Source organism: Pongo pygmaeus, chromosome 9 (assembly GCF_028885625.2).
Source record: "Pongo pygmaeus isolate AG05252 chromosome 9, NHGRI_mPonPyg2-v2.0_pri, whole genome shotgun sequence".
NCBI classification, from domain to species: domain Eukaryota; kingdom Metazoa; phylum Chordata; class Mammalia; order Primates; family Hominidae; genus Pongo; species Pongo pygmaeus.
The window spans coordinates 40,301,483-40,314,111 of record NC_072382.2 but is presented as its reverse complement, the minus strand read 5'-3'; the positions used below and the strand labels follow the sequence as shown (position 1 = coordinate 40,314,111).

General features: G+C 35.7%; 1 protein-coding gene across 3 annotated transcripts in view; it reads left to right on the top strand.

The window, feature by feature from the left end:
* The window catches only part of BBOX1 (gamma-butyrobetaine hydroxylase 1), a 95,747-nt gene extending 83,333 nt beyond the window's left edge, over window positions 1-12,414 (top strand). For 2 of the 3 annotated variants that reach the window (XM_054440335.2, XM_054440336.2), the window contains exons 5-8: window positions 988-1,093; window positions 4,432-4,628; window positions 10,409-10,575; window positions 12,034-12,414. In XM_054440335.2, coding sequence (XP_054296310.2) covers window positions 988-1,093; window positions 4,432-4,628; window positions 10,409-10,575; window positions 12,034-12,194 — 631 coding nt within the window. In that variant the 3' untranslated portion in view covers window positions 12,195-12,414. Of the gene's footprint in view, window positions 1-987; window positions 1,099-4,431; window positions 4,629-10,408; window positions 10,576-12,033 lie in introns of all 3 variants that reach the window. The other variant, XM_063671044.1, reaches the window with a different exon arrangement.
* The last annotated feature ends 215 nt before the right edge of the window (window positions 12,415-12,629 follow it).

The window sequence follows — 12,629 nt, the reverse complement described above, 5'->3', positions numbered from 1 at the left end:
TAAAAGACTCACACTTCCTGATTTTGAAACTTAACTACGAATCTACAGTAATCTAAGTAGTGTGATATTGGCATAAGGATAGACAAATAGATCAATGGAATAGAATTTTGAGAGTCCAGAAATAAACCCACACATCTATGGCCAATCAATTTTCAACAAGCATGCCAATATCATTCAGTAGAGAAAGAACAATCTCTTTAACAAATTGTTCTGAGGCAACTGAATACCCCCATGCAAAGAATTAAATTGGACCCACAGCTCATATCATATGCAAAAATTAATTCAAAATGAACAAATTATCTAAATATAAGAGTTAAAGCCATAAAACTCTTAGAAGAAAATATAGAGGTAAATCTTCATGGCTTTGGATTGGGCAGTGGATTCTTAGATATAACATTAAAAGCATGAGCTTACTATATAATTCCATTTATGGTAAATATTTAAAATAGGTAAATCCACAGAGACAGAAAGCAAATTAGTGATTGCCAAGGTCTTGGGGAAGGGTAGAATGGAAAGAAACTGCTTAATAAAATAAGAGGTTTTGATCTGGAGTAATATAAACTTTTTGAAACTAGATATGTAGAGGTGGTGGTTGCCAACAGTGTGAATTTACTAAATGCCACTGAATTATTCACTTTAAAGTGATTCATTTTCTGTTATGTGAACTTCACCTCAATAAATCACTTTTTAAAATGCATTAAGCCAGTAAAAAGATAACCTACAATTCCATATATACTTCTTTATAAACTGTAAGATAGACTGATGTACTCTTTTGTTGAGAGGAGAGGAAAAATGAGGAGATGTTAATTCTGAAATAGTGACTTTAGGCAGAGAAAGGTCAGATTCCTTTTCTCACTCATAGTCATTATGGTAATTATTTCAAAAAATGAAAAGTTTCCATTTCTCCCCACATATCAAATTCATTCTAATGCATTTCCTCTGGCTTAGTGACAACCTGTTTAAACATGTGTTTCTTGCATTTTACAGACATACTTGGCAAGTGCAAGACAAAATTGATGCAAACAATGTGGCTTACACAACTGGGAAGCTAAGCTTTCACACTGATTATCCAGCCCTCCATCATCCACCTGGGGTAAGGTGAGCTTCAACATATTTTCCACAAAGCAGGCCAATGACCAATATCTTTTCGTATTTTGAGTCTAGAAGATTACATATTTCACCAGGTGGTTTGTCTTATATAAATTTTCTTTCTCCAAACACAATCCAAGCTCACAAAATCTCTGTACCTAAATCCTAAATATCTTCACATTCCTAAAGGAGAGGATAATTTCATTCATTTAAAACAACAACAACAACAAAAAAAATATTTCTTTGTTCTTCCTAGAAATTACTATCAGCATTTTTTGCTTTGCCAAGACAGATTTTAAGGTAGTAGTAAATCTTGAGGTCTTTTTGCACATATATTTCTAAGGAAGTTAAGAGAGAAAATGGAATCAGTAAACAAAATGTAGGGTTTCTCTCAAAGTCACATGGGCATCATTCATACTCGTTAACTACTGCTGCATTAAAACTCATTCTACTAAGACACATGCACATGTGTGTTTATTGCAGCACTGTTCACAATAGCAAAGATTTGGAACCAATCCAAATGCCCATCAATGATAGACTGGATAAAGAAAACGTGGCACATATACACCATAGAATACTATGCAGCCATAAGAAAGGATGAGTTCATGTCTTTTGCAGGGACATGGATGAAGATGGAAACCATCATTCTCAGAAAACTAACACAGGAACAGAAAATCAAACACCGCATGTTCTCGCTCATAAGTGGGAGTTGAACAATGAGAACACATGGACACAGGGAGGGGAACATCACACACTGGGGCCTGTTGGGGGGGTTGGGAGGATAGAGGAGGGATAGCATTAGAAGAAATACCTGATGTAGATCACGGGTTGATAGATGTAGCAAACCACCATGGCACATGTATATCTATGTAACAAACCTGCACATTCTGCACATGTATCCCAGAACTTAAAGTATAACAAAAAAAATAATAATAATAACTCACTCCCTGACTTGATGGCTTAAGAAAACAGCCATTTACTTAGCCCTTGTTTTTTCAATTTGGGCTGTATTCAGCTAGGCAGCTCCTGTCTTCAGTCATATACCTGCAATCTGTTGCTAAGTTGGCTTGAGACGGATTGACTTTCACTGAGATGGCTGGTTTCTGCTCCACTAGGTCTATTGACCACCAGTAGGCTAGCCCAAGTTTAATGCATATGGCAACTGGAAGAATTTTCAGACAGCTACACAACTTCTCAAGGCCTAGGCTAGTCACCTCTGCAATGTTATATTGGTCTAAGGAAGTAATAAATCTAGCCCACATTCGGGAGGTGAGGAAATAGACCGCTTATGGAGGAAGCTGCGAAAATGCATTATAAACTGTGTGACTACAAGGAACATAATAACAGTGGCTATTTTTGGAAACCATCCAACATCCCATCTATCAGATTCCTTGTCAAGGAGGGAAATGCTCAGTGTGAAGCCACAAATCCCCAGGAGAATCTCTGGGTGGACATTCTTTCTCTACATTTTTACAAAAGTTTCATTTTACTAAATGAGCTACATTTTTACAACATTATCATTTTATTACACCAAAAATAAGTGGTTAGGAAACTACCTTTTAAAAGATATGCCATCCCTATTTTTACAGCTAAATTAGACTATGTGAAATAACGACATAGAAATCTGTATCTTCAAAGGCAAATGAAAATTTGGGCAATTCTTAAGTTAACAAAGGAGAAATGGGCCAAAATCACAATTAGCCCATTTTTTTTCATTATCTTCACTGAACATGTTTTCTCTGTGCCCTTGTTTTTACCCATTCTTCTCGCCAGTATTAGCTATGCTAGTCTAGTATTTAACTTTACATGTTTTAAAGTATTTTGTTGATTGTAAAACACCACATGATTTCTTTGAACTAAGTGGCAGTAAAATGACCCCTGTAGACACATTTTTGGGTAAGGGTTGGGGGCAGGACACACAATGTGATTTTATTCTAAATGTGGCTCAGATTTTTCTAAAACCCTAGGGTTAAGAGCCAAATTAATCAGCTCAGCTCATCTTCCAAAGATAGCTTGAGGGAGTTGGATGGAATAAGGCTTAAAGAATGAGACTAGAAAACTAAAAGTTTTGTTTGAATTTTTAAGTTATCTTCTGTCTTTTAAGAATTTAAGTTTTGTTTCTGGGTTAAAATTTGAAGCCTTAGGAAAAGTGACCAAATGACTTCATAAATGTTCCTGAAGTATAATAGAATGCTTGACTTTTTCAAAGCACATTATACTATTTCAAAGCAGTTTTACTTTCATTATTTTATCTGATTCTTCTTGACATGCCTTTAAGGTAGACAAGATTGATCATGTCTTTTTATGTCAGATGAGAAAATGAAACACGATTCAATATTTTTATAGGGTGACATTTGATTAAGGAGGAACTTGGACTTGAACCCAGGCCTCCATCTAGTTTTCTGTCACACCACACTGATCCTGAGCTGGAATTTCTAATTATTATAATTTATGTAGTAAAATAGAGTATTTATAGATTTTATCATACTTTACAAACTTCTTAAAGACAAGAATTGACTCTTGGGAAGAAAAAATTCTTTGTATTTCAATACTTTGTATCTCAATATTTACACGCACATTGCATGTAATAGAGACATCATAGATATGCTATAAAGAGGCAAAGAAGTGAAACAAACCTGTACCTGTCTCCAGCAAATGAAACATCCAAACTAAGTGACTTAATAGGAGATTTTAAAATAGCAGATGATTCCGAAAATGTCTAGATTCTACTAGAATAATAAAATGTAGGCAACCTGTTTGTACTGTTGTTCAAACTTCCATTTTGAATTATTCCAGGGGAGTTGTGCCAAGGTTTGAGATTTTCTATAACAAACAGAACAAACGAATATATTTTTCTGTACAGATGAAATAATCTGAAAAATGAGTTACCTGTTGAGAGTTCAGTTTGATCGATTTGGATTATGTGGGGCAGAGATAAGGCACCACATCTTTAATGAAACAGAGATGTTGCTTCACTCACTGTCTTTGCAGAAGTCACATGCTGCATAAAGTAACATTCAGAAGCTCTTACAGGCTGTGCTTTTTGTTTGCTAATGAGCATTATCATGCCTGCATCTATGTCTTCAACTGTAACATGTTTGAACTATACAGTATTGATTATAAGCAACTTTTTTCTTCCGAACTCTTTTCTGATGACATAAGAAAGAAAAAAACAAAGTTTGTTGGCTTTGGTTCATTCATAGCTTTTTGAATCCTTAACATAGTACCAAAAAATGGTGCACATATATTATTTTATTTTATTATTTATTTTATTGAAGATTAATTCTAATAATTAAAATGTAATTTAATATTTATTTAATAATGCATATTTTCTTTTTATAGGTTCAGCTTCTTCACTGCATAAAGCAAACAGTCACAGGGGGTGATTCAGAAATTGTAGATGGGTTTAATGTGTGCCAAAAACTAAAGAAAAATAATCCTCAGGCATTCCAGATTTTGTCCTCTACCTTTGTGGATTTTACAGACATTGGAGTGGATTACTGTGATTTTTCTGTACAATCAAAACATAAAATTATAGAGTAAGTACTATTTATAAATTTCCCATAGCAATAAAATAATTGACAGCAAAAGATCCACTAATCTAAAGTTTAAACAGCACAAAACTTGAACGAACTTCAGAGCTTTATTTTTATTAACATTTCACCCAATTTTAGAGTGACAGTATTTTCACCATAAGAGTTTTTATTAAATTACATAAAATTTATTCCTAATCGGTATTAGAGGAAAAGTAACTAAGATTTCACGTATACTTCATTTTTAGAATATAAGTTCTACATAGCTAAAATCAATGGGATTATACTAGTTAGAAGGCTTTTGGCCAGAAGTGAAAGAATATAACTCAAAATAGGTTGATCCCAAGAGTTAAACAATGTCATCTGATATTGGTCTCTTTTTTCTTCTTAGCTTTGCCATCTTCTATGTTAGCTTTATTTTCAAAGATGATCAGCAGAAGCTCCAAGATTTCATTTTCCTTAGAGCTAGTAATCACACCACAAACAACGCTTTAATTTCCCAATAGCTACAATAAAGCTAGATGACTCAATCCCTAATTTCTGTCCAAGTCTATCCCTGAATCAATCATCATGGTCAGTGGGTTAGAGAATTCTGATTGTCCATGCCTGGATCACATGTTCAACTCTGGAGCAGGGTCAGCCTCATCTGAACCACACTCACTGAGAATGAAACAGGGAGGCTCCCCAAAGAGATACTAAGCCAACAAAGATCATATATTACCTACACAGAACATTTTTTATTCTCCCTTTCTTTTTATTTAATATTATTTTATCATAATTTTTCCAAGTACCTACAAAGGCCACAAATTCATCTTTTTGTTTGCAAATTAACTTACATTTTGTTTCTACAACAGTTTATTTAATTATACCTCGATTAATTTTGGTAGGGAGGTATAATTTTAAAATTGAGTTTAAATTTTTCTATTAAGAGAAATAGCCAAATGGTATGAAAATAAACTCATTTAGAAAATAATTAAATCCCCAGTACATTCATTTATTCATTCAACAAATATTTATTGAGGCCAGCCACTTTTCTTGGTACTTGGAATACATCAGTGGACAAAACAAAGATCTCTCCCCTCATATAGCTTATACTCTAATGGGGGAGGGGAAATTTTAAAGATTTTTAAACAAATGAGCAAATTATAATAAATATTAAAAATTATTAAGTGCTTAAGAAAAAAAGGAAAAGCATAGCAAGATAAGGGGAATCTGTGGGGCTTAGCAAGGACAGAACTTCCATTATTAAACAGTGTGGTGAGGGAAAGCTTTACTGAGATTTGAGCAAACACTTAAAGGAGTGACAGAGTTTTCAGAAGAGAAGCAGTTTCCCAAAACTGCTAGACCGAAAGTTCTAAAACGGTCCTAAGAACGTGTCTGGGGTGTTCAAGGAACAGCAAGGAGACCAGTGTGACTGGAACAGAGTGAAGGAGGCAAGTATTAGGGGAGGAAGTCAGGTGGGGACAAGTTCCTGTAGAGTCATGTTAGCAAATTATAACAGTAACATTTACTCTGAGTGAAGTAAGAAGTTGCTGCAAGATCCTGATCAAAGGAAAGACTTTGATATTTATGTAAATTTAGTTATATTTTAAATGGGTCACCCTGACTGCTAGAAAGAGCAACGATTGTAGCAGGAAGACCAGCTAAGAAGCTACTGCATGACTCCAGGCTAGCAACGGTGGTGCCTTGAACATGAGTGGCTAGAGTGACTGCAGTGGTGGTGTGGAGAAGGATCAGTTTTTGGTTACATTTTGCATGTATAAACAGATTGTTTTCCTGAAAGATTGGAGGAAGTGTCTGAGAAAAAGATAGACATCAAGAATGAAATTCTAGTTCAGAATAAACCTGAGACGTTTTCTAAGAATTCACTCATCAAGGTGAAAAGGAAATAACTTGAGACCCTTAGTTATAACATGACAGTTTTAACTAGTCAAATATTACCTTGAAAATTCATGACAAATCAAAATTTTAAGACACAATACGATTACAGATTCTGCAAGGCTAGTGAACAGAGGCAAGAAACATAGCTATAGATTAGATTAACTGAATGTCCACCATGTGGCTCATGACTTGGCTTTGATATTTTCTGTAGTAAAATTTCAAAATTTGGCCATCTGTGAGGTCTCAGGAATAGCCCCTAGAGAATAAATATCAAGTGGTTAATATTAATTCACTTAAAAGTATATTTTCAACAACAGGAAATGAAACAGAGCATTCTCAGTTAACAGAGGGCCTCCATCTCCTAAGTGTTTGGGTTAATTTAATTTTCTTTGTGGTTAAATTTTTAAATTTTTACGTCCTAGTACAAAAATGTCTTTTATGCTGCTGACTGAATTAGTTATAATTCAGTAAAAAGAAAAATAAATCAATAAAGAAATGAGCAAAAATAATGACCGTGAGACTCAGCTGTCCTATCAACTACACATTCAATCACGTAAATTGAATCAAGTAAATTCAAGTCTTTTACTTGCCAGCTGGGTAATCTCTCATGTGATTATTTACCCTTGATGATCCACAGTATATTTTCCAGTTAAAAAAACAAAAACAAAAAATACTGCCACACATGATCAAAGTAGGAATTGCAGAGTTAATATATGGAAGCCCCTACTATTATGCCTAGTTTAGAAAATGCAGAATACATTTTAGCTAGTTATAATATGCATGAAGTCCAACACACTTACTGGGGAGAGATTTCTATTTCAGGTCTGAGTTTCTAGAAACGAAAGCAAACAGAGAATATAATCAGTTATAAGACAAGATGCTTTCGACGTCTGAAATTAATTTTTCCTGCAGATCCTCATAAATTATCACATGGTAGACAACACTGTAGTGGTATTCCCACAACAAATACAACAAGTTCCATAAAACATTGTATCTAACGATGAGACATAATGCTGTCACTAATGAGGAGTATTCACAACACAAACTGTAGAAGATCATTTTAAAAGTCCTTCCTTTGTTTTTTTTTTGTTGTTGTTGGCATCATTGATAATGTTTTGCTTTTGCTGGTTCACTGCCACTACGTTGTTGGTTTAAGTTTAATTAATTTGTCCTTTATGTATAGTGAATGTATAGCCAGTTACTCCCATCTTTTGTGACTTTTTACCTTTCCTCAGCATGCAAACTTACATTAGACCCTGTTGTTCTGTTATAAGGCATCAAATTTCTTGCTAACATTCAATTTTGCATTTTAGGTTGGTCTTCAAGGTACCAGCTACCCATCTCCTCTAACATTCTTCAATCCTCCGAATAATGTCCCCTCTATATCTTATAACAAAATTTGCTTTCCATTCCGCTATTATTGCTGAGAATGCTAAATAATAAATTTGTGTCTTGTTTTCTCAGGTAAACAGTAGGTAAAAGAAAGCAGGGACTGTGTTACACTATAACACACAAAAACAGTTGATTACTTTTCTATATAGGTGAACTTTAAAAATGAAAGCCTAATCTAGTATACCATGAGGCATCCAATTCTGATTTTCATTACATTTATTAATCACAAAGTTCCTTTCACTGATACATGAGGATATACCCAAGGACTCTAGAATAGTTAGCTCATAATTAGCATAACCATTCAAATCAAGGAGCTATGGTAATAGTGGAAGAAAAGTAAAGCAGATCTTGAGGGTGACTGAAACAGACGACCCCCCAGAAGTTCCAGAGTCATGACATCCTTTGGCGGATGACACAGAGGATAATGTTATATGTACAGAACACATAACAAGAAAAGAAAAGAGGAAAGTGGGTCAGAAGCAGTAGGGCTAGAATCTTGAAGGTAATATCAAAAGGCAAATGGCCTCAGACACTGTGACAGAGGTCTGAAACCAGCAGCATGAACTCTAAGGGGGTAATTGAAAGGTCGTGTACTCTCTGTACCACTAAATCCTAGAGGTACACAGTCTTTTCTACTGATTTACCTTCTATCTGATTCTTTGTACATAAAGCTGTATCCAAAAGGCTCAGAATTCTTGATTTATGTGAAAGCATGTGGAAGCGGGTGGGGTACTCCATTACCTAGTGAGTCACATTTGTATTGTTATTAATACATGCAAATCTATGTTTTAAGAGTCTAAGAGCCTTTTTGAAAGCCTGTTCCTTCCTTTTACTTCTTTCCCAGTGTGGGTTCAATAGGTAGTTTTAAGGCCTTACCCAATAAGCAAAGAATTGGTGCTAATCACCAACTGTTGAGTTTACCATTACAATTGCCATTTGGCCCAGAGCCACCATGCACAAGGGGCCCTGATAGTCACAATTCGTACTTTACTGTCAATGGCATCTTTCCCCATTTGTTGATAATATTCACTAAATGTAACCCAGACCCCAAACCTGGGTCACCAAACCCAGGTATATGTGATGATGTGTTTGGTCTGACCGACAAAGCCTTGGCCCTGGTCAGTTGTTGGCTCTCATTAGCACTTCCTGCACTTGTCCTTCTAGGATGCTGCTCCTGGGAGTAATCCTAGGCACTTTGCCACCATCCTTGATCACCTTCAGTTTGCATGCATTCATCCTGTTTCTACCTAAAGAAAAGATAAAGTTGATTGACACTTTAAGACTATCTGAAGGTCCACCTTCCCAATAAGCTACAAAAGAGTTTCCTCTTTTTACCTCTGTATCTGGGTGATGTTCATGTCTTGCTAATTATAACCACCAAAGCTCAAATCTAATTTTTTTGAGACACAGTCATACTCTGTTTTCCAGGCTGGAGTGTGGTGGTGTGATCTCAGCTCACTGCAACTTCTGCCACCTAGGTTCAAGCAGGTGCCTGCCACCACACCCAAGTAGCTGGGATTACAAGCATGGGCCACCATGCCCAACCTTTTATTTTTTTTGTATTTTTAATAGAGACAGGGTTTTGCCATGTTGGCGAAGCTGTCCTCGAGCTCCTGACCGCAACTGCCTCGCCCACCTTGGCCTCCCAAGGGAGGCAGGGATTACAGGTGTGAGCCACCGTGCCCGGCCTTCTTTCCTTAAATTAAATGCTGTATTATCTTACATTGGCATGGTCATAATCCATATTTTAAGAAAGAGAATAGAGAGCACAACATTAAGAGCTCTCAAATTACTAAAAAAAACTTAGTGCTCTCCCAAGGTACTAAAAAATATAGAGAGTGATATGTGCAACAAACATTTATTAACTGTCTGTTATGTCCAGGCTCTATGTTGAGTGCTAGGAATACAACATTAAATAAGATACAGCACCGTCTTCTGGAAGCCTCAATACTAAGATAGGTAGGATGAGTAAATAGATAGAAAGAATGTACCTCAGTCTAGTCCCTTCTTTTCTCATGCTTTGGTTTTCCCACCTGTAAACTAAGGATTGAATTAGAATCATGCATTTCAAACTATTTAAAAAATATAATTTTCTTCCCATCATACCCCCCAAATAAAACCATCATAGTTAGAACCTTAATAAACGAAACACATAGAACAATTGACCTATAAATTTGTAACATTAAATGATTTTAATACCTGTTTCAAATAACAAAGAATGAATGACTTTAACTAAGCATAACAATATTTTTAACTTGAATCTCTCAGTAATACTTATTTTAATTTAAGTTGAATTCTCCTGGTACTGAGGTAGTAAGATTTAGAAAAAAATCTAAATGAACGAATGAAAAAAAAAAATACATTGTACCACAGGTAGCCTTAATATCTTCTGTACATGTATTTGGATTTTTTAATATGGTGTTTCAAAAATATATTTGAAGAGGAATTGACCCTTATCAATGTAAATAGATATTTCACGAATTATATATTAACTTTTTCTTTTAATAAAACAGGTTAGATGATAAAGGCCAAGTGGTTCGCATCAACTTCAATAACGCAACTAGGGACACAATATTTGATGTGCCTGTTGAAAGAGTTCAGCCTTTTTATGCTGCTCTGAAGGAGTTTGTTGACCTCATGAACAGCAAAGAATCCAAGTTTACCTTCAAGATGAATCCAGGTCAGTGAATACATTTTCTCAAACAACCAAAAGCACGGATTTTCTTCAACCTTAACCACCTAGAATTATATCCAGAGCAGTTTTTCTCAGGTATGGCACGTAGAACACCAACAACAGAATCTTGGTGAGCAACTGACTTGCTTACGTAGTGGACTCATGGCCCTCATTGAGGCTTATGCTTAATTATTCTATCCTGATAAACAAATAGAAATATCCTCATGATTCTTACTCTAACACACACAAGTAATGCTTACTCATTAGGCTTTACTAGTGGAGACAGTACTACCTGAAATAAAGTAGTACCTAAAGTATTCCAGTTACTTGAAATGAAAAAAGCAGGAAGCATTATATTTTTTCTGGACCATCTCTACTCAGTAAAGTGCCATCAAACCTGAGGCTTTTGGCATCTACGGTAAAAGGTATAATTTCTCTCTGCTGTTGATTTGGCCAGATAGAAGGTTCTTTTCCTTTGTATATATTTTTAATTGATCTTTGGTATAATAAGTTAATAGGAATCTCCATAAATCCACTGCCATGCAGTCACAGCAGGTTAATTTTAAAAATGGCAACATGTAAAATGAAAACATTATAGGGGGAAAAATACAAAAAATACAAGTTAGAATCCAAGCTTCGACTATTTAATGGCAGTGTAGTTTTGGGTAAATTCCTCAATTTTTTAAAGCTTTGGTTTCTTCATGTGTGAAAAGATGAGAGAATACTTTCTTTTCAGGATTCTTATGAGGCTTAGAAATAATGTGACATAAAATACTAGGCACACAGAAGACAAACTAAGAATGTCACTATCCTTTTTATTTTCTGAAGCTGTTAAACTGAGAAGAAACATTTCCTTTTTTTTTTGAGACGGAGTCTCGCTCTGTCGCCCAGGCTGGAGTACAGTGGCGTGATCTCGGCTCACTGCAAGTTCCGCCTCCCAGGTTCACGCCATTCTCCTGCCTCAGCCTCCTGAGTATCTGGGACTACAGGCACCTGCCACCACGCCCGGCTAATTTTTTGTATTTTTAGTAGAGACAGGGTTTCACCATGTTAGCCAGGATGGTCTCGATCTGCTGACCTCGTGATCCGCCCACCTCGGCCTCCCAAAGTGCCGGGATTACAGGCGTGAGCCACCGCGCCCGGCAGAAGAAACATTTCTAATTAGGTACCGATCAGTCAAAACGATATAGATGTTTTACACAGAGATAATATTTTAAATAAGAATGATTAAAGTACCTTCAGGAGACTACCAGGCTAGGTAGTTTAATTGTCATAAGGTCTAAAGCAGTTTGCATCCAGTGGCCTGATTTGTGTGGAAAAGTAAATGTGCAGTTTCATGTAAAGAAATAAGCGATGATTCTTGATGTGAACCAAGTAGCAGCTGTGTTTTGCATGTTACATTTTCTAGCTCTGTAAGTCATTTAAACACACAATTATTCATATTGAAAAAAATCTTTTCTTTAGGTGATGTGATTACTTTTGATAACTGGCGCTTACTTCATGGCCGACGTAGCTATGAAGCAGGAACTGAGATATCCCGCCATCTAGAAGGAGCTTATGCTGACTGGGATGTGGTCATGTCAAGGCTTCGTATCTTAAGGCAGAGGGTCGAGAATGGAAACTGAAGTCTCCTGTAGATAGTTTTAATAAGATTCCAATGACTATATTTTGTGAGATATGGCACTTTGTTCACAGACCATGATCTTTGTCATTTACATATAATTTCCTTAACAATGAACATGTAACTTCTCTCACAAGAGTACTCTTCACTTTGTAATCATATACAATGTCAACTTTTTAGATGTTTCACCACTCTTTTGCAAATAAAGCATCCTTTCTGCTCTATTGCATGCCTGCTCTAATTTCTTTTGCCCATATATAAGTATCTCCAGAATGTCTACAAATAGTTTTTGTAGCAAATGAAACATTTCTTCAAATAAGCCTTTTGTTTCAAATAAAACTTGTCTCAAAACATGCTTCTACCCTGTTGCCTATAGGATCTCATTTTCCAAGACTGCACATGACCGTCTTTAGCATGCTTGGAAAAGGTTTTATATTTC